Source organism: Arachis hypogaea, chromosome 5 (genome assembly GCF_003086295.3).
Source record: "Arachis hypogaea cultivar Tifrunner chromosome 5, arahy.Tifrunner.gnm2.J5K5, whole genome shotgun sequence".
NCBI lineage: Eukaryota > Viridiplantae > Streptophyta > Magnoliopsida > Fabales > Fabaceae > Arachis > Arachis hypogaea.
The window spans coordinates 111,046,503-111,069,029 of NC_092040.1; the positions used below are offsets into that span (position 1 = coordinate 111,046,503).

General features: G+C 35.4%; 1 protein-coding gene and 1 long non-coding RNA gene across 2 annotated transcripts; both read left to right on the plus strand.

The window, feature by feature from the left end:
- The first annotated feature begins 8,688 nt into the window (after positions 1–8,688).
- On the plus strand, positions 8,689–12,083 carry LOC112802732 (NADPH:quinone oxidoreductase). Its single transcript, XM_025846079.3, has 3 exons — positions 8,689–9,064; positions 9,425–9,616; positions 11,373–12,083. The coding sequence occupies exons 1-3, from the start codon at positions 8,965–8,967 to the stop codon at positions 11,675–11,677; spliced, it is 597 nt and encodes a 198-aa protein (XP_025701864.1). The 5' UTR covers positions 8,689–8,964; the 3' UTR covers positions 11,678–12,083.
- A 940-nt stretch (positions 12,084–13,023) lies between these two features.
- On the plus strand, positions 13,024–13,568 carry LOC114927706 (uncharacterized). The gene is made up of 2 exons (XR_011882427.1): positions 13,024–13,157; positions 13,234–13,568. It is a non-coding gene; the product is annotated as an uncharacterized lncRNA (long non-coding RNA).
- The last annotated feature ends 8,959 nt before the right edge of the window (positions 13,569–22,527 follow it).

Below are 22,527 nucleotides of genomic sequence, written 5' to 3' on the forward strand. Positions count from 1 at the left end.
GGACATCATGTCTATGCCCAAATCATATTGGTTTCAGGTAATCCTCGAAACATTTGCGCCATTGTTAGAGAATTGGAAGTTAACACCAAATCATGGCGGAAGTTCACCCACAAGATGGACACATTGCATTTGATTTAAAATCCCATTGTGGGAGACATCCTAATAACAATTGAGCACTCTTTATACGCGAACATTCAAAAAGAGGTAAGGATACTACAGAGGACAAAGATAAAGGTGACTTAGGAGGACGAAGGATAGGTTCTCAAATTCACATTCCTTAAGGATCAGGAAACAGGGATGTAATGAAAATCATGGGATTGGTCCATGGTCATCAAGGTTGTTTAGAAGAACTAAAGATTGAGTTAGAGTGATAACGCGAATTTGAACAACTGTTGCGGAGAGAGCTATGAAGCCGTAAAGATCTTGAAGAAAAATTGAAGAGGTTGCAATCCGACCTTAAGGGTAAAAAATTCTGAACTGACCTGATGCAACCCCTTTAGGAAGCGATTACCCATTCTCAGAGGAAATCATGGGGGGCTAAAGTTTAGGAGTTTTAGAAACCCAAATATGGATCTCTACAATGCCATTTTAGACCCATGACATCATCTAAGCAATTTAAAAGTCGTATGTACTTGCTAGATACGTCTGATGCAACGACATGCAAAGCATTTTCGACTACATTAACCAATGCCGCAATGAAGTGGTTTGACAGCCTCTCGCCCAGGTTGATTACCTATTTTGATAACTTAGCCAAAAGCTTCCTCACACTTTTCCCAATTTAGAAATACAAGACCAAACACGCTTAAAACCTCTTGGTTATCAAACAAGAGGTCGGAGAGTTCCTTAGAGCCTACATGAAAAGTTTTAACAAAGCGTGTTTAGAAATCTAAAATTTACTCACTGAAGCAGCTATCATGGGATTCGTCAATGGTCTTAAGGAGGGTCCTTTCTCATAGTCAATATCAAAGAGACACCCGACCTCTTTGTATGAAGTATAGGAACGGACTGAAAAATATATCAACATGGAAAAATTACTCAAATAAAAAATCCTGCACCAGGACACGACAACCAATATTAGCCCCGAGATAATGAAAAAGATTAGAAGAAAAAAGGAGGAGATAACTCGAACATGCCTCGAAGGTATCCCTCCTATACTCTATTGCGAGTTTCCTTGGTAGATGTCTATAGAAAAATATATCACACTGAAAAGATACCACCTCCAAGGCTAATTCGAAGTAAGAAAGGAAAAAATTGGTCAGAATACCATAAAATTTATGGCCACTCTACTAATGATTGTTATTATTTGAATAATGTGATGGAAAAATTTGCTAAAGAAGGGCGATTGGACAAATACCTTGTTGGAAGGCCAGCGAAGTTAACAAAAAAAAAATAGAGGAGGAAAATAGAGAAAAGAAAGAATGACCAGCAAGAACACTTGAGAGACACATTCATGTGAACACTGGTGGGTTTGCAAGAGAAGAAGTAACCAAGTCCTCTTCCAAGAGACATTTGAAGGAAGTTTATCAAGTTAGAGAGAATGAAGAAAAGTCCGATTTGCCCATAATAACCTTCATAGAGGAAGATGAAAAAGGTGTGATCCTTGGTCATGAGGGGTTGGTCCACAATTAACAAAAATTGAAATAGCAAGAAATTAAAGAAGCAAGCAATAACTAAATATCAAAAGAAATTCAAATTCTAAAAGATCTTTGTCACTAACCACAATATGATAACTATAAAGAGAAAATCCAATTCATGCATACGCACGACACCCCCCATTTTTTTAGAAGAGTGCAAATGCACCAGGCATGGGACAGCAAGGCACTGACATGGGATGCCAAAGTGTATTCGTGTGTACGCATAACACGCACAAATGCCATTTTTTCCAAATCGTGCGTACACGCATGCCATGCATACGCACGAGTGCCTTTTGTCGTCCAACGCCACAAGGTTGGCGTGCCACGAGAAGCAACAAAACAAGTTAAATATGCATGTTAGTAACAGGCGTGGAGTGCCATCACAATGCTGTGCCACGGCAAGCCAAGAAATGATGTCATTTGGTCTTATTGGACACTAAACTTGTCTCGTGGCACGCCACTCTTAATTTTCTTCATGTCACAAAATCATATTGCTCAATTTAGTCCTTTTTTAATGCATGCTCAAGCTACCAAATTTTGCATGGTTCATTATGGATCCATCATTGAATTCCTTCTAAGATTTGTTGTAACACCAAACTTAGTTTCATACAGTATAATGTTGGTTCAAATCTTGAGATTAATAATGCATGCATGACATATTAATGCACAAGCTATATGAATGTCATTGTAACATTGCACTGTTACATTGCATGCATGATACAACATTAAATTTGTTTCCTGCATGATCCCTAAAGGCAAAAAATCTTGCACCAAACCATGAAATTCATTGTTCATCATTGGAAAGCAATATGCATTCAAACATTAACATATTTTCTCATTGCTTGGTTGAGGAACACCTCAACTAGCTCCTCCTTTAAAAACTTTGGTTCCTAAATGCTTATTTTCTTTATGCATGCATTTAATATTAAAAATAGAAAATTAATAAAAAAAAATAAGAATAAACAAAAAATCAAAGGATACTATGGTTGGGTTGCCTCCTAATAAGCGTTTCTTTAACTCACTAGCTTGACGATTGATTCTTGTCATGGTGGGTGATGATCATAGTGCCTCAACTTCTTTCCTCTTACAGTGAATTTCCTTCTAGTGTCTTTTTTAATGATCTCAACATGCTCAAGAGAAAGAATTTTGTTGATTGTGTAATGCCCAGACAAATGTGGAGATAGTTGCGTTGGTTGGTAAACTAGCATCACCTTATCCCCTGGTGAGAAGTCTTTAGTAGGGATCTTTTTGTTTCTCCACCCTCTAGAAACTTTGTTTAGCTTCTTTTCTTCCCCTTTTGGTGGTGGTGGTTTGCGGTTAATGTCATTCTTAAGCTCAATGTCAAGAAGAATTTTGTTGGTTGTCACAAATGGAGGTTTTTGTTGCATATTCTCTCTAGCTCCAATGATCCCTTCAGCTTGTTGTTTCACTTCTAATTCTTTGCTCTCTTTTAAACATGGGAGTGGCGGTTTTTGAAGTGATTCATTAGGTTCCTCCTTCAAGTTTAGGTCTCTATAGTCAATCTTCATACAATTCTCCTCATGATTTGACTCATGCATGGTTTTAAAAATATGAAACACCAAGTGCTCATCATGCATTCTTAGCATCAATTCTCCATTTTCAACATCAATCAAAGCTCTACCAGTAATCAAGAAGTGTCTTCCCAAAATAATGGGGGTGTTGTAGTCTTCTTCCATATCAAGAATGACAAAATCAGTTGGGAGGAAGAATTTTTCAACTTTCACCAAAATATTTTTCACAACTCCATGTGCTTGCTTCATGGATCTGTCAGCCAATTGAAGAGCAATTTTTGTTCATTTTAATTCATGGATTAGAGCTTCTTCATTACAGAGAAAGACATTAGGTTGATATTTGCACCAAGGTCACATAATACTCTTTCAAATGTTATGTTTCCAATTGTATAGGGGATTTGAAAGTTTCCTGGATCCTTCTTCCTTGGCAAGTCCTTTTTGATGATGGCACTACCCTCCTTGGTCATGACTACAGTTTGTCCTCCCTTCAAGGATCTTTTCTTTGATAATAATTCTTTCATAAACTTGTTAATTACCGTTAACTCCCGGCAACGGCGCCAAAAACTTGATACGGGATTTTACAATCCTGCATAATTACCGACAAGTGCATCGAGTTGTACCAAGTAATAAACACCCGATGAGTGAGTGTCGATCCTATGAGGATTAATGGATTAAGCAAACAATAGTTGATTGATTATTCTAGTTAGACGATTCATATTGGGATGATGAGCAAACAAGAAATTTCAATGGGAACTTAAATTACTTGAATTAACAGAAAGCAATAAAATGGCAAGAAAGTAAATCACAAGAATGTAAATAACTTGGAATTAAAATTGCAAGAATGTAAATACTAGGAAAGTAAATTGTAAGAAAGGTAAATTACAAGAATGTAAATAAAGCAATGTAAATGAGCATTAAATTGAAAGCAATTAATAAAGAAGGAAATAGAAGAATAAGGGAAGATAATTGGGGTACAGAGATATTGAATGCTCTGGGTTAAATAGCTTTTCATCTCCACTTCAATCATGTAATTATTGACCTTTTGACAAATCATAAGTGATTAAATTTCAATGTCTTGATAATTCAATCTCTCTTAATTTGATCAATTGCCAATGTCTTGATCTAATAGCTCATGAGAAGAGATGAAGATTGGTCTCTGGTTTAGACCACACAATTTCATGAACCAAGTTATGAGTTGATTACATGTCACATATCAATCCCAAACACAAATTCACCAAATTGGGAGAAAGATCTTCAAGCTCAATTCGATGATCCCTCTCTCAAGTTCTCATGGAATTCAAATGAAATTCATACTATCTCGCAATAGATTTTGAATCTTTGGGATGAAGAAGGAAGATTCTTTCTAAAGAAGCAAATGAAGGATGAATTGAAGATAAAGAGTAAATCACAATTGATCCATTAAATTCAATATAGCTCTTTTCCCTCCAATGAAAAAGGAATTAGCCACTCATGGTTTACAAAATGTGAAAAGTAAGAAGAGGACAATAGTGAAAGAAGTGATCTAAGAGTGAGATGTGTGGGAAAGTTTTCTCCTTTTGCTCTCAGATTGATCCTCTATTTATAACCTATCTAAATTACAAATTCAAATGAAATTCAAATTATAGTAAATTCAAGATTAAATTGAGATTGATTCCATGGGCTTTATCCAATTGGAAGATTGAAGAATTGAGGAATGAATGATGAAGTTGAGCATTGGAGGTTGGAAAGCAAGTAACACCACACTTTTTCCTCAAAGGCTAGCCCAATTTGGCCTCTTTTGTACTTTTCATGGCACTCCAATCGCTCTCCTCCTTGAATTTGCTCAAAATTTGATGAATGAGGTAACTAGCATGGCACGGGAAAAGCCTTGGCGTGTGACTTCAAAAGCAACTAAAGAAAACAAGCCCAAATCTATGAATATGGAGCATAAGCATGGAATGCTGAAGATTTGGCGTGGAACGCCAAAGCAATGTTTCTTGCATGACCCAAAATTCAATTATGAAGGTCACAGGCATGACACGGGACAGTCTTGGGGTGGGACGCCAATTTGCAGTTGTGCGTACGCAAGATTTAAAGATCGCGCCGGTTGTGCGTACGTGTGAAGATGCGTAAGCACAAGTGCTGTGGGATGCCAGTACTTCCACGTTGGTTGGCAATAGCTTCCAGGCCCAAATGTATTGTTTTTGGTCTTTGGAAAAAGCGTGTTCTTGACTTTCAAAGCGTGTCCTTAACTTCCTTCTTTGTTCTTTTGATCCTTATTTCATTTTTTACACTTATCAAAGCACAAAACAACTCCAAAGAGCATTGATCAAAGCACCATAAATCTTAATTAACTCAAGGAAAATCTCTATCTTGAATTTAAGGAAAGAAATGCTAAGAACATATATTAAAAGCATGAAATTCCTAATCAAAACAATAAATCACTACGACTATTTAAAGGAATAACAACTAAAAACTACTAAAGATGCGCATGCATCAAGTACCCTTCTCGATCACCATTGATAATGAGACTTAGCTTACCAATTCCACCTTTCAGAACTTGGTAGCAAGACTGAAAATCAAACCCTAGTTCACATCAGTATATCATCTCCAATCCAACGGGCAAGCAGAAGTTACAAATAAGGTCATTTTGTCCAAACTCAAAAGGAGACTAGAATAAGCAAAAGGGGCAAGGGCAGATGAACTCCCACAAGTACTATAGGCATATCGGACAACCCTTTAATCAACCACAGAAGAATATCCAGTCCAACTTGTTTATAGAATGGAAGCCATGATTCCTATTGAAGTTAATGAAAAAAGCCCAAGAATTCGGTTCTATAATAAAGTTGGGAACATTCAAGCCTAGAAGGAAGAACACAACATCCTACCAGAGATACGAGAACAAGCTCAACTATGAGAAGAAGCATTAAAACAAAGAATGGCTACAAGATACAACAAGAAAGTCATAAGGAGGAGCTTCAATGTTAACAACCTATTTTTAATCAGGAACAACATTAGAGCACTAAAGTCGGGCGAAGAAAAGTTAGCAGCTAACTGAAAAGGACCTTACTAAATTGTTGATGTCTTAGAAAAAAGATACTACAGATTATCCGACCTCATGGGGAATGAGTTACCAAGATCGTGGTATGCTTACAACTTGAAGAAATATTAAAGCTAGAGATGAACCTTACTCCTTGATGTATTATTTTTTTCGACTTCATGTTTTTTTTTTCTAATAGGTTTTACTGAAGGGGGTTTTAATGAGGTATCATAGTGAGGGCTAGGAGTTAGAACTTAGAAAATTCTTAGTAGCAACTAGCGAACACATTTGTAATCCACTTTATCAATAATAGAAGCATTTGTCAAATGTTATTTTTATTTGAACCAACTTATGCTCAAGAAACTGTAAAAATCACGACAAACCTTCTATGGTCGGCACGATAAAACAACAAGGTCCCAACTGGTTTGCAGCAGCTATTTGAACGATGATAAATCATAAAAATAATAAGTAAACAAAGTAGAAAAGCAGAATAAATTTAAAAGACTATAATGGCTAAGAAGCATCCGAAAATATTACATTACATCTTTTATAAAGACCGATAGATCATGTCATTTAAAAAATAAAATTTTTTGGACCCATAAGTCAGGCCATCAACATCAAAATACAAGAAAAGAAAAACTAAGATCCGGGGGCAGCTTGGTCCTTGGCAGACTAAGAAGTATCATCAAGGATTGTCCAACTTGAGCTCTGTAACACCCTACTATTTATTGCCTTATGCTTAAGTCATAATTCAATTATGGTTTGGTGCTATGGCACAAATATATATATATATATATATATATATATATATATATATATATATATATATATATAAAGGAATATTGTACTAAAAGCCGGTGAAAGGATTTAAAACTCGAGAAAAAGACAATTTGTCGATCCCTCACACTCGATAATGTATATATATAAGCGGGTTAAAAGAAAGGTAGATAATTAAAAGTTCGAATGGAAGAATAAGAGTAAAGAGACATATATAAGTATATATAAGTATCAACTAGTCTTGGCCCGCAAAGATTAGGCCAGCTAGATTTACAACAGTAAAACAGTTGGATAGACATAACCTATTTCTCCAAAATACATCCTAAGCCTCTAAAGGCAAGTTTCCAAAACAAGTATATAAGTGTTTCCAAAAGAAGGAAAGAGTCTAAAATTAAAGAAGAATAAAAGATCTTTTTCACTGTCCTTTCAGATAAACCTCTCGCTCGTTAAGAAGCGCTGGAACCTGCATTTGAAAAGTAATAATTTTCGAAACGGATGAGAACATCATCCCTTACAGAGTTCTCAGCGTAATACCCTACCACACAGAGTTTTAAGTTTAGGTCATAAATCAACAGTAATAAGGTATTACGACCTCTAAAAACAGAATATATATATAATATTTAAAGAAATATAGGTTAACTAGGAGTCCGTAAAAAAAAAGACATAATTGAAAATCGTATATATATATATATATATATATATATATATATATATAAATTTAAATTTAGTTTCAATGTAAAATCTATGAATTTACAAATTAATTCAATCCCTCTTTTATTATCTATTCTAAATAAATAAATTGATTTCCAAATAAATCAATTCCAACTCTATCAACTCCTTACTCTTAAATGTATAAAATGCATAGTGAAAAAACAATTATGCAAGCTACTAAACCTTGAAAATTGGGGAGGATAGCCAAAGCATTGAGATGCGAGAAGCACCGACAACTTTGTCTTTTTTTTTTCTTTTAAATCACCGACAAGCTCAATAATTATTAGAGTCTAATTATTAATTAGACATTTTGAGGGAAAAAAAAAAACTCCCTCATTGATCCATTATAGTATATCTTCTTTTTGAAAATAATTATATTTTAGTTTATTAAAAAGTAATTCAAATATATTACTTTTCTAATAAACATAAAACGTAACCGCTATTTTCTAAAAGAGATAAGAGTAGTATTTTCCATAGCAATAGTCTATTAAGAAAGCAGGGTTGTCAGTTGTCACCACTACGTATTCATGGCATCACTCTCTCGGCTAAAAGACGGCCATAAATGTTGAATGACGATGAATCCAGCCACCTCAAAAAGCAGCCAGCAAAATTGTAAGGTGAATACTATAATGCCTAAGATATGGTGCCTAACTTACTAAAAAAGATAAAAAAATAATATTTAATAAATTTTAAATATTTTATTTTTATTTTATACATTTTATTTTTTACTTATAAAAGCAAGTTAGACAATTTAGACACTACAATGAAAGGTACCATATAATCCACCAAATTGTAATATTAATAAAGAAGTGCATGTTAGTATGATTATATTCCCATGGTTATGATGTATTATAAAATAATATTAAAATTAAAATAATATTTTTTAACAATACAGCGCAATTAGAATTTTTTTTTAAATTATTCTTTTATTCAATTTTTAAAAGAGAAACAAAATAATTTTTTTTTAATTTTTGAATAATCAATAGCATAAAAGTGGACATAAAAAATTAAAATTATATTATTAAATTTAAAGACTGAAATTTAAGGAACAAGTTACATTTTGGTGATGCGACTTTAATTTTACCAATATTTACATTGAATTAGAACACTCGTACGAATTTGAATTAGAACCCCCAAACTTGAATTCATTCCGTATTCCCAAAGTCCACTCCCTCTAAAATATTCGACACGCTCTTTTAACGCAAAATCTTATATATATATATATCACACTTTCCCTCATTCCATTCACCATCGAAAATATTTAACTGAAACAACGGGGACAAAGAAAGACATGGCAGCACTCAGTGGAACTTCCTCGCAGATTATTAAGGTTGCGGCGCTTTCTGGTTCGCTGCGAAAGGGATCTTACAACAGGGGTCTTGTCCGTTCAGGTCAGTGTTACCATCTGCTGTATACCTTTTTATTTATTTTTTAGATAATAATATTTTATTATTGCCTTTTTTATTTTTTTTATTTTAAAATATGATTTAATTAACACGTAATATCAATAACATTCAATTAAAGGAAGGCATTCGAATATTACAAAATTTTACAAACTTGACTAAAATTTGCGGCTAAATCGGTCAAATTTGTCAAACTTCTATAATATTTGAGGGAATAAAAAACGGATTTGTTTTACATTTTGGCAAAATTTTGAAAATACAAAACATCAAAAATAAAAATAAAAATAAAAGCACAAATCAAATCTAGTCAAAATTTCTTATTCGGGGTTGATGATTGTATAATCGTAGCTATTGAGCTAAGCAAAACTGCGGTTGAAGGCCTCCAAATTGAGTACATTGACATTTCGCCGCTGCCATTATTGAACACTGATCTTGAGAAGGAAGGGACTTACCCTCCAGAAGTTGAAGCGTTTCGCCAGAAGATTCTTGTAGCTGACAGCATTCTTTTCGCTTCCCCCGAGTATAATTACTCAATTGCAGGTACCTGCACTAACCTTTACTAAACAATTTTTGTGGATCAATAATTGCTCAATTGTCATTAATAAATAATAACTCTTTAAGAAGAAGGGCAAAAGAAAATCAGTAATGATGGTGAAGCCTCTATGAACAACATCTTCTGTCTGTGTTCCTTTTTAGTACATAATATACGTTTGCAGCAAAATTAGGAAATTTAAAGAACGAACGTTAGTGAAGATGATGTAATGATTAGTGTGGCTTAACAAAGATGCTTGATCTAAATGCTTTCTTCTATTATCTGATTATGTTCTTAAATTTTTGATTTCTAAGCCCTTAGTGTAAATGTTCCGTTGAAGTCCATTTCATGTATTGATGCCTAGAGTTCCTTTAAATTTTTAATTAGGTCCTTTTTAACCATTCTTTGTTAAAAAATACAAATGTTTTTTTGAGATATTCTCTTTTGTGTTTGATGTAGGATAAATTATGAAATGTTCTGAAGCAAATATTTTTCAGAATTGTTATGCTTTTTTTTTTAAAAAAATAACAATTAGTAAAAATCTAATTACAAATTTTTGTCTAATATAAGTACCTAATTACAAAATTTTAAAATGTAAAGATTTCATTAAAAATTCAGTGAAATTTCAGGGACTAACAAAGTAATTAAACTTTTCTCTTTCTATTATTATGGAGACTGCATAATTAGCATTCACTTATGCAACAGTATCAGAAGAATGGTTCCGAATTTTTATGTCCAATGTGCACTTTTGTACCAAGGTTGTATCTACTTGGTCATGAAAACTTGGAGCATAATTTTAATTTCAAATCCTTTCCTGATATGTATTAGTTTTTCTTCATCTTCTCTTCTTTTCAACTTCATCTCATGAAAGTTTCTTTTGTGATAGTAGCGGAAGAAGTAACGGGGAATCCTTTTTTTCTTGTATGTGCACTTTTATCATGGATTGTAATTAGCACATACTGCTACAATTCATGCTTAGTCGGGCAATTTTCAGACCTATCTTGATCTCAATTTGATTCTTTTACAGCGCTATTAAGGATACTAGGATAGTTTAGTTGTTAGGAGATAGTTTCCTGATTTAGCATGGGTTAGTTGTGTGGCTGTTACATTTTCAGTTACAATCTGTTATAGTATAACAGCTTTCTGTTATGCATAGCTGGGTAACAAACTAAAAAATCAGCGCTTCAGGATTCTATTGTGTATCAACCATATGAATAGGAATACAAAAATGCTATGTACACAAAAAAAAAAATCAGCCACCAAATCAGACACGTTTAACTCATTTTTAATGTTTATTTTGTATTTCAATGTGTATTCTATACTTGTAGTTGATTTTGATGTACACCTAGCATGGTTGATATGAATATACAAAGAATGAATTCCACACTCCTCTTCTTTCCTTAGTTTTCTTGTTCTGGTTATTGAATTCCACACTCAATTATCTTATTTCCTTAGTTTTCTAGTTCTGGTTTACTACACTTCTCTGCTTCTGTTACTCTGCCTCAGTGTTGCTTCACTCTCTAGAAATCTTCTCAACACTGTCCCCATTTCAGTTTTGTTTTTTGAAACTAGCTGTTTGCAACTTTGTATCAAGAAACCGAAGAGTAATTACAAGAATGTTCGAAACATCAATTGATGTTTTTTCGCATATTACGTATCAGTTCTTACTGTATGAAGATTGTAACACCTGTCAGAACTTCATAGATAATCAAATGTAAAAATGTGTGATTCTTTTGACTAATTTTCTCTTTCATGTTATTATAGCACCTTTGAAGAACGCAATTGACTGGGCATCTAGAGCACCAAATGTTTGGGCTGGTAAGCCTGCGGCCATTGTAAGCGCCGGAGGAGGCTTTGGGGGAGGAAGATCACAATATCATCTCCGCCAAGTGGGGGTTTTCCTCGATCTGCATTTCATAAATAAACCTGAGTTCTTCCTAAATGCATTCCAGCCTCCCGCAAAGTTTAACGATGATGGTGATTTGATTGATGAAGATGCCAAGAAACGGTTGAAGGAAGTGCTTCTGTCCTTGAAGAAATTCACCCTGCAACTCAATGGAAAAAACTGAAGGAACTCTTATCCCGGAAATCGTTGAAATATGCATTTCAGATCCATTCCTTTATTTAAAAAATAAAATTACCATTTGATTTGGATTTCACTTACTTTTTTTTTTTCAGTTCCACGATTTGTAACAGCAAGATGCAGTGGTACTTTACTTACATTTCAAATTTTCTGCATGTTTAATTTCGTTGCTTTTCTTGCAAGAGTGGTAATGGCTGTACGTGATTGTAATGTACGGTGTTTACATTAGAGGATTTTGAAATTTGACGCATTATTTTTCATTTGTATCATGTGGTTGTGCTCTAGGCACAGAAACATTAACTACACACATCTTCTATAATTATTGTTTGAAGGAGAATCTTGAATAGTTGAATTGTTACCATGTGACTTGAAAGTCACCAGTTTAAGCCGTAGTAATAGTCATTGGTGAAATTACCAGGTTATACTGCATAGTGCATACATTATACATTTTCGGTACATTGTTTTCCGAATCTTGCATTAACGCGAGGTGACTGTGTGTACTAAACTATTTTTTTTTATTTTATATAATTTTTTTCTAAGTTATCGTATTAATTAAAAAAAACTTTATTTTTTTAGAAAAGTATTTATAAATAATTAAATATAAATCTCAATTAGCCTTATGATTATTCACTCGTATAATTAATATTATCATATTTTTTATTCAAACTTACTAGTACTCGTTAAAACAACATGAAAATACAAATATTCTTTGAAACATGGGCCTCATTTTATTTCGTGGAACACATATACAAGCATAAAACAACCACTAATTTATAGATTGGCGGTGGATTTCTGTGCAATTTGCAACCGAAACACGTTTTACAAGCCAGTATAATTCCTACAATTTTGCTTTGAAGTTCTCTAAGGTTCCAACATTTATTGGACTAAATACCCATTTTGGTCCCTAAGATTCACGCGATTACTCATTTTAGTCCTCGAGATTTAAAATTACCTATACTGGTCCTCCAGATTTAGATCCGGGCACCAATGTAGTCCCTCAGCCCTTTCTGGTGATGACTCAGCAAACGGAATGCCATGGTGGCATCCTCTCTGCCATGTTGGACCCTGCAATGGCTAGCTGAGGTGGCGAGGGTTGTATTTATACCCAATTTAGTCCCTAAAACCCTAATTTTCTCTCATTTATCTGAGTTACGATCTTCTTCAACTTCCGTCTTCCCTCCTATTGTCTTCTCATTCTTCTTTATCTTCTTCTTCTTGTTGTTGCTCATCTTGTCAAATCTTTGTCATTTGTCGCTATTAGTTGCAGCATCATGGTGGGTGGTGGAAACACCGCAGCTGAAAACTCGAATCATTGTCCTCCAACCGATAACTGGGCCAGGTCACAAAGCCGAAACAGAAGTGCGAGGGTGCCAGAATGGTGTGGGTGTGGTTATCGTCCAATTCTGCGATGGTCTGGAACAGAATCAAATTCAAACAAGCCATTTTTTGGATATCCCAATTATAATGTAAGTTAAATATATGATATTTTGTTAATTTGTTCTTGCCTACTTCATTTCATCATCTTTTATTGGTTCATTTCAGATAAGGAAAAAGACTTGGTGTGGTATGTTTGTTTAGGCTGACATTGTTTAAGAGGAAAGTGCTGGAATAGAAGATTATGATAGAGTCAATGGTAGAATGAAGATGAACCTAGCATGGAGGGTTGGAAGGTTGGAAAATGATGTAAGAAGTCAGAAATTCATGACCAATTTGTTGATGGTAGCTGTGTTTATGATGGTAGTGTTTCTGTTAGCGATGTGTGACAAATTTTGAAGAAAAAATTATGGAAGGATTCATGTGTAATGTAATGTAATAGAATATGTATTTTGTAAAAATATTTGAATGGAATGAATAAAAAGTAATTGGTATTCCTGTGACTTACACATGATTCAACAAAACTGAGTTATATTTAAATAGGATTACAATAAGTAAGTTAAACAGCAAACTGGATTTATATTAAATTAGTTATCAGAGTTGAACAAAAAAGATGCATAACCAAGCATCATGAGTATTAACATCAAAAGATCCACTATGATATCAAAATAACCAGGACTGATCTTAGTAGTCATTGTCTAAATTTTAACAAAACATTAAAGGCCTAATGCCACATACTAATTTTCATAACCTCCCTAAACATATCTAACTAATTTCTTCAAGTCTTTTTCCTTGGTGTTTTGAAACCGGGAGTAGGCACAAACTTCATTAAACTTGCCATCCTTGATGTTGTTCCTGAGCTAGCACCCTGCAATGGATTGACTGTGACAGAACTCGGTGGTGGAGAACTTTTTCTTCTTGCCGGCAGCTTTGTAGGCCTTATATTTTCAGCAACCTATATCATGTAAAAATATTCAGGTTCCAAAGTTAAAATACAGTAATAGGTTATGATATAAAAATGGCATTTACATCTTTACCTGCTGAGAATCCTCTTGTTCAAAACAGGTAGGTTGAGACAAATCAAGTTCTACTTGTTGGACATCACTGGCTGCTGTAACAATAGGTGCTAAATCAATAGGTTGTACATTTCCTCCTTCACCTTGTTGGTTCGTTCCATCAGAGGTAGCAACGCATGTTTGGTCGGCTGTTGGATCTCCTCCCCCTTCGCCCTCTTTGTTTTTTGTAGCAGCCTCAGCCTCAGCCACAGCAGCAGCAGCAGCAGCTGCTGCTGCTGCTGCATCAGCCAATCTCTTCTTTTTGTAACCTCTCTTGGTGTGACCTTTATCACCACAATAACTGCAAGTAAATTTTCCAAGCTGCCTTTTCAAATGAGTGTTATCATTGTTCTTAGTATCTACCCTCAATCTCTTGCCTCCTCCATGTTTTTCATCTGAATCCATTCTTCTTTTCATCTGTAATTTTCCTGGTGGCCGCTTAACCTTTGGTGCACGTGGCTTATTAAATTCTGAAACCTCCCACAGCGGTTGTCCAGGTATTGGATTTATGTGATGGTTATATGTTGCCTTGTATGATTCCATAGTTACTAATGGATGACAAAAATTTTCTGGGGGCTTATTCACCCTAGACAAGGCAGCACATGCATGTACACAGGGAATTCCTACAAGAATGCAGCAAGTATGAAAATATTTAGACAATAATACTAAAAGAAAGTAAAGTAGATTAACATTATAAATATTACCTGTTAGCATCCAGAATTGGCATGTGCATAATTTTTTTCCCAAATCAACAACATGATTTGTGGGATATCCATGAACCTCAAATTTTTCATATCCATCATCTCCTGTCCATATGGGATGCCAGTTCTTGGATTCCTTCCTCACTTTCTCCAATCTACTCTTGATTACTGGTGGTAGTTTTCCAACATGATTGCTTAATTTTACCTTGTTTCTTGCAATGGTTCTCATGACAAACATTCGGACCTCTTCCAAAAGAGTAATGATGGGCTTTGCTCTTGCTTCTTTAATCTTGGAGTTGAGCACCTCACATGCATTGTTGCATATGCTGTCCAACTTTGGCTTATGACTAAATTGGCACTTAGTCCATGAATCTCTTGGCCACTTGTCTAGATATGCCCAAGCATCCTCGCTGATACGTTTGATCTTGTTCATGGTGTCCCTAAACTCTTGGAATGTGGTGGCTCGAGCACATTCCCATAGTAAACCCCTTAATTCCAAGTCTTTCCAGTTCTTGTTGAAGTTTCTCCACAAATGCCAGACACAAAATCGGTGATGCACTCTTGGCATCACCTTCTGCATAGCAGGAATCAGACCCTGGCACAAAAATCAATGTTGTAATCTCATATGCATAAGAGTCACCATAACAGTCCCTAATTATTATTATCGATCCCCATAATAGTCCCTTACTTTCAGTATGACTCCCCATAAAGGTCCCTCACATTCAACAATTATATACATAACAGTCCCTAAATGAACATTATTGTGCATCATGTCAGTCCAACTCTTATCACACAACAACAATACATAATATCAAGTACTCTAATCACACAACAACAATATATAATATCAAGTGTATTAAGAATCATATGTATGAAAATCTTATGTAACTGTTACCTTCTGCATGTCGGATATGAAACACCATCCATTGTCTTTATAGTCTCCTAAGTCTTGGTGAAGTAACTCAAGGAACCACTTCCAATTTTCTTTATTTTCTACATCAACAATTGCCCAGGCTATGACATATATATGATGATTGGCATCCTGCCCAACCGCGGATAGAATTTGGCCACCAAATTGAGTCTTGAGAAAGGCACCATCTAACCCAATCAACGGCCTACATCCAGCTTTGAACCCATCCTTACAACCACTTAAACATACATACATTTTATCAAATATCACTGTCCCATCTGGTTGAGGAATGGTTGCAATCTGGATAGTTGATCCAGGATTGGCTTTTAGCAATGTCAAACCATAGTCCCGCACCATCATGTACTGTTTCTTTTCATCACCATACACGATACCTCTTGCATCACACAATGCCCTAGAAATTGAATTCTTATTCAAAGTAAGATCAAATTTTGTCTTGAAATAGGTCATTGCTTCACAATGCCTGAAGTTTGGGTACTTTTTAACTTTTTTTACCAATTTACTACACACCCAATTGCGGTTGGCAGCCCTGTTTCTGTCCTCTCTAGCACAAGTGTGATCATTGTTGAATGTTTTTATTTGCCAACAAGTATCCTCATGGTCTCTTGATGCATACACCAGCCATGGACATTCCTTTACTTTACATACAGCTCTCACTCTTTTGCTATCATTTTTTTCAACCTAAGCCTCCTTCCTTCCTGAATTGTGTACTCCCTAACAGCCTCTTTGAACTCCCATTTGGTAGTGAATTTCATACCAACCTCCAGCACTAACTCTCCAAACCTTCCTCCATCTCTAAACAATGGACAACCATCATCTGAGTCAACATCTGTTATTTCCTCTTCAGAGTTGGGAGGGGTCTTCATCTCCTCAGAATGCCACGAATTAGCCCCATCAGAATCGGCACCAGGATCAAGTCCAAAGTCTGCACCAATAAAACCAATGTCAACTTCGCCATCCGAGACATCCTCCACTAGTCCATCATCTTCAATAACAATCTTCTCCTTAAGTTTTGCAAATGCAGAGGCAGAGGCATGTTTAAACTTAAGAGAACTCCTCCTACCTTTGACAGACACAAACCCTTTATCTGAAGATGAAGAACTACCCTCCAAACCTGGCCTATATTGTTCATCTTCTGCACTCTCATAAGAGTCAGAAGAATCATCAGCATGAACTGAGACTTGAGTAACATGTGCTATCCCTCTCTTGGAAGCAGACCTTGTGCAATGCTTTCTGACTTGGGTGGGCTTGCTGGAATTTGTGGCACTTGTAGGGTTGGTGGACTTTTTTGGATTTGTATGCTTGGTGGATGGCTTTGGGTTAGTGGGCTTGGTGGATTTAGTTGGGTTTTTGGGCTTGGTAGAAGGTTTTGGGTTAGTGGGCTTGGAGGATTTAGTTGGTATAGAGGACTTGGTAGTGCTGTTGGGTTTATTAGAAACATTGGTAGGCTTGGATGGTTGTGGTTTAGGTATGGGGACAATGTTGGCAGTAGTAGGAGTGGGTGTTGGAGCTGCACTTAGTCCAACATTGGAGTTAGAATATTGTTCATTTGGCTTAGAATTTGGAAGGGGAGCATCAACTAAAGTGGGTTTAAAATTAGGAATTGGAGTCTCACTTGGTCTCTGCCCAACATCTTCTTCTTCATCCAAGTAGACAACACTAGTATCACCTTCTAATACCTCAGGAAGTGAGACACCATGCTCATAATACACTTCAACCAACCCTTTGTTTTTCTGAGCATGGTAACACATATCGATGAGTTCATTATCGCTGTCTAGATTCCTCAAACCAACTTCTAGTTTCCTCCCAGGCACAAGCCACCAACACTTCTGTATTTCACCATAACCAAGTTCTTTGTAGTAGTTTCTCACATAAAATACATCCAGAGTGTCCACATCAAGATCGCTTAAACAAGCTCTGTTATCCGGAGAATAAACCAATCTGTTGTCTTCGTTTTTTTGAAAATTACCCCCATGATGTATCATAATATCAATCAATTCAGTCATCTACATAATAAAAAAAGAGATAATATAACCTTAGCTTATACATTATACATTATACACTATTCTTTGCATACTTCAGAGATAAAAACACAAACAGGAATTTATATTTTCTTCTAAAGCACAAAGGTTCTCCATAAAGATTTTATCAATTTTGAGTACTCATTTAAGTACTCCCTTACTGGAATTTGAATATAATGTAATTAAGGTTTACATGAAATTGTAGATAAAATATTGCCTTGACTTCTTTTTTAAGTACTTATTTGGTACTCTTATTTTAGAAATTTCATATGCTTTAGAAATATAGATAAACTTTTAAAAGGTTCTAACATAAACTTGTTATTTTTTAAAAGATTTAAAAGGTTTAGCATACATTTAGTTTTTTTTCTAGTAAAAATGCCTCAACTATAAGAAGACATATATAGTTTCAATCAGACAATATAACAGCATGCTTAGTCATGGATAAAATTGTGGTGAAAATTTTTGTAAATAAATACAACAATGATTTTCTTTTAACATTTCAACTGCAATTCTTTTCTTCAAAATGCATGTTGATAAATCCCCCCCCCCTCCCATCAACTTGAATTTTTAGTGTAAAATTCAAAATTGTTCAGATATAAAAACCAAAATTCAAAAACCAGTTTAAAATTGCATAGCCCTAACCCTATCAACATCATCCCCTGTTCCATTCATAAAAAAACAGAGCACCCAAACAACCCAACCCAACATACAAGCAATCAACGAAACCCTAGAAAAAGTAGTTGCAGCAAAGCATAAAGGTTCTCCATTGGCAAGAACACCAGCACCATAGAGTACAATCATACATGCATTTCAAAAATAAATTAAAAAAATTAAAGCCACTAAACCCCAACATTAACGGTTACCTTGGCTAAGAACGAGAGGAGAGCAACCTCCTTCCTTTGAAACACGATTGCACTCTAACCTAGTCGTGGGTTAGTTCAACATGGGTGATGAATGATTTCAGAAACTCTTCACTGACACCATTGATTAGAGATGAAGAAGAATGGTGGAGGTAGAGAAGAAGATGAATATTTTGTATGGGGTAAAACGCATTCCTTCTCCTTCATATACAAGTCACAGTGTTTTTTACTTATTTGAGCGCTAAAGAAAGAAACGACGTCGTTTAGAGAGGGTCCAGCGTGGCAGAGAGAGTGCCACCATGGCATTCCGTTTGCTGAGTCATCACCGGAAAGGGCTGAGGGACTACATTGGTGCCCGGATCTAAATCTGGAGGACCAGTATAGGTAATTTTAAATCTCGAGGACTAAAATGAGTAATCGCGTGAATCTCAGGGACCAAAATGGGTATTTAGTCCATTTATTGCCAGTCAAACTTTACAACTCATGTTTCACTGTAACTTTCACGACACTTTTAACATGTCGTATGTTTTGGCATTTTTGTAACCTTCTTTAATTCTGTAGAGATGGACATGTTATGCTTGATTTAAATCATCCAATCTTTTCTCTCTTAAATTAAGTTTGTAAAATTATTATTTTTAAACATCTGGTTTATTTTATTAAATAATTCAATAAACAACTTTATAAATATATACAACTTATTATTTAGTAGAATAATACTCAATTAATACTAAGATTCTGAAAATTGAATCAGTTATTGAGCCATTCGAGTCGTTAGTTTATTAGTTTATTAATCCAACTGTAGTTCAATCGAAAAAATTATTTTGTAATAAAATAATAAATAAATTATAAATAAACACTCTAAAACATAATTATTTTCCAATAGTTTGAATTCTGAGATATGTGTCTGTGGTGATTTTGTGCAAGGATATGTTTAGATGATTAGGTTTTAAGGAGTGTTTCATCACTTGATAACTTGGGTTAACTAACCTGTGATTATCAACCAAAAATCCACTATCAAGAACAACCTTGTCACAAAACATTTAGTAATCCAAAGAGGTGCTGAGCACCAAGGTCTCAGGGATGAACAAGCCATGTGCCTGTGGTGTGTATGTGTTGAGGAGAGGTTTGAGTAAGTAAGTCCTCAGGGGTGTTTCAACACCTAGCACCTTGAACCAACTGGTTCGGAAGTGTTGGCTGAAAGCTTATCATGAAGAGTTGTCTTAACACAGAACACTTAGCTAACAAAGTAATAAGCCTCTAGTAAAGAGAAAAAGAAAACAAACACAAAGCTAAGCTAAGGATCAAGAATAAGAGTCTCATAGAAGGCAATAGAGTGAGTATCTAAGAACATATTATGGCCTAGAAACCAGCAAGAATATGAACCTAAGTTGTCATGCATGAAACCTCATAAACCAGGATTTAGAATCTTCCAATAAAGACTCATATCTCTTTGTGTTTTCATTCATTCTTCTTATGTTTTATCACTTGCTTGGGGACAAGCAAGATTTAAGTTTGGTGTTGTGATGTCAAGATATCTTGGCTAGTTTTACAAGCCATTTTTAGTATGTTTTAGATTAGTTTCAAGCATTTTCTTAGTCAATAAGCAAGCATTTGGATGAGTTATATATGCATGTCTTGATTCAATCAAACATTGTGAATTATAAACGTTTTTATGAGATTTATGCATATAACAAATTGATGCAATGAATGATGCATTATCTTGTGATTAGAGCAAGATTTTGATGCAATTGTTTAATTGATTTTAAGCAAGAAAAAAGTAGAGACAAAGTGGCGTTAGTGACAAAGTTAGGCACACTAACACCAGTAACAACGTCGCTAAGGGAAGGCTTGGTGGCGTTAGTGGCAACGTTGGTGCCACTAACGTTAGCATCAACGTTGGGAAGCAAGGGCAAAGTGGCGTTAGTGGTGGCGTTATCCACCCACTAACGCCAGCGATGGTTCAAATGCAAAGGAGGAGTGGCGTTAGTGGCAATGTTAGTGCTACTAACGCCAGTGCTAATGTGGAGAAGGCAAGCTGGTGGCGTTAGCGACAAGGGCTATAACGCAAGATTTGGTGACATTAGTGGCCACGTTAATGCCACTAACGCTAGGAGCAATGTTGGCTGAGGCAAGGTGTGGCGTTAGTAGTCACGTTAGTGCCACTAATGCCAGGAGTAACGTGGATTCAAGAGGTTTGCAACGTTAGTGACCACATTGGTGTCACTAACGTCATCGAACCATGCAACTAAACATGACGTTACTCACACTAATGCCCACACTAACGTGACTACTGCCTCAACTAAACCTTTCCAGAAAGTTGTAAAAATCCCAAAGAGTTTGTTAACTGCTTCAACTAAGGCCAAGGGCCCACATCTAGATACTTGAAGACTCAACTGAGGATCAGAGAAGTAATATATATAGGAGTAGTTTTGAACTAGAAAGGGAATGGAAAATCCAAGAATCCGAAATTGTTAACACTCATTTACTCTTCTCTATAGTTAGTTTACTTTGGATGCACTTTACATTTCTATTTTCACTTTTCAGAGCTATGATCAACTAAACCCCACTTCATTGGGGGAGGGAGCTCTGTTGTAATTCAATGGATTAATAATAGTTCTTATTGTTCTTCTTCTATTCATTCTCTTTGATTTGCTTGAAAGATTTCGGACTTCATCCAATTGTGTAATTGTCTCGGAAGAGAAATTGTTCATACTTAGATTTCCTCGGAACCTTGAAAGAGGAATGAGAAAATCATGCTAGAAATGCTTTCTCATGCTGGACTAGATTGGGGATTGGTCAGATATAATGACATATAATCTTCCCGATGCTTTGATCTAGAAAAGTATGTGGTATAATCAGTGATCGTACTTCATCTCTTCCCATGAGCAATTAGATCAAGAAATTGGGCAATTGTTCAAGTTTAGAGAGATTGAATTTCCAAGAAATTGGGATTCAATCACCTAAGATTGCCAAGAGATCAATAAGTTGCATGGATTGAGGAAGAGATGAGAATGAACTTGATCCGGAGAACGCAACATCTCCTGAACCCAATGAGCTTCCCCATTCTTATCTTCCCATTCTCTATATTCTATTTACTTTGATGTTCATCACCCCATTCCCATTTAATTTCTTGCTATTAACTTTCTGCACTTTACATTCAACAATTTACATTCCAGCAATTTAATTTAACTATTTATCTTTCTGGCATTTACAATTCTTGCTATTTACGTTTTTCGCCATTTAATTTTCTACAATCTCAACTCAATTATGTTCAATTCATCTAGACCATTCCTCTTATTAAAGTTGATCAACCAATCAATCCCTGTAGAATTCGATCTCACTCTATTGTGAGTTTTTACTTGACGATAAATTCGGTATACTTGCCGAAGGAAGTCTGTAGCGATACAAAATTTACAAGCATCAACCCCCAATTCTTCGATGTCTACTTTTGCGCTTTATTATCAATGAACAGTTGGCATCGTCCTCACATCAACACCAAACGGATCAAGTGGGTCTTTAAGAACCAGTGCAAGTGGTTTATCCCAAAGTTCAACATGGCTCCTGATCATGCGCAAGACATGTGGTGGGACCTATTTAGGGTAAGTGATTTTATCAAACTTACAATTTTACAATGTTTACTATCTTAAAACTACTCTAAAATAACTTTATTAATCACATTGTTGTTTTCCTCATTGAAACATTTCAGGTTTTGACCTAGTCACGAGTAGTACGTGCATAATGCTTGAAACACCAAGGTTGCTAAATGCTTTTAGGAGATGTTGTCTAACATTTGTCATAAGGGTGCCTCAATAGATTCGATTTCGTCCAATATTCTTGCCCAATTGAAAGAGTATTAGACCATAGAGGACAGACCATAGAGGACTACTGCCAAACGAG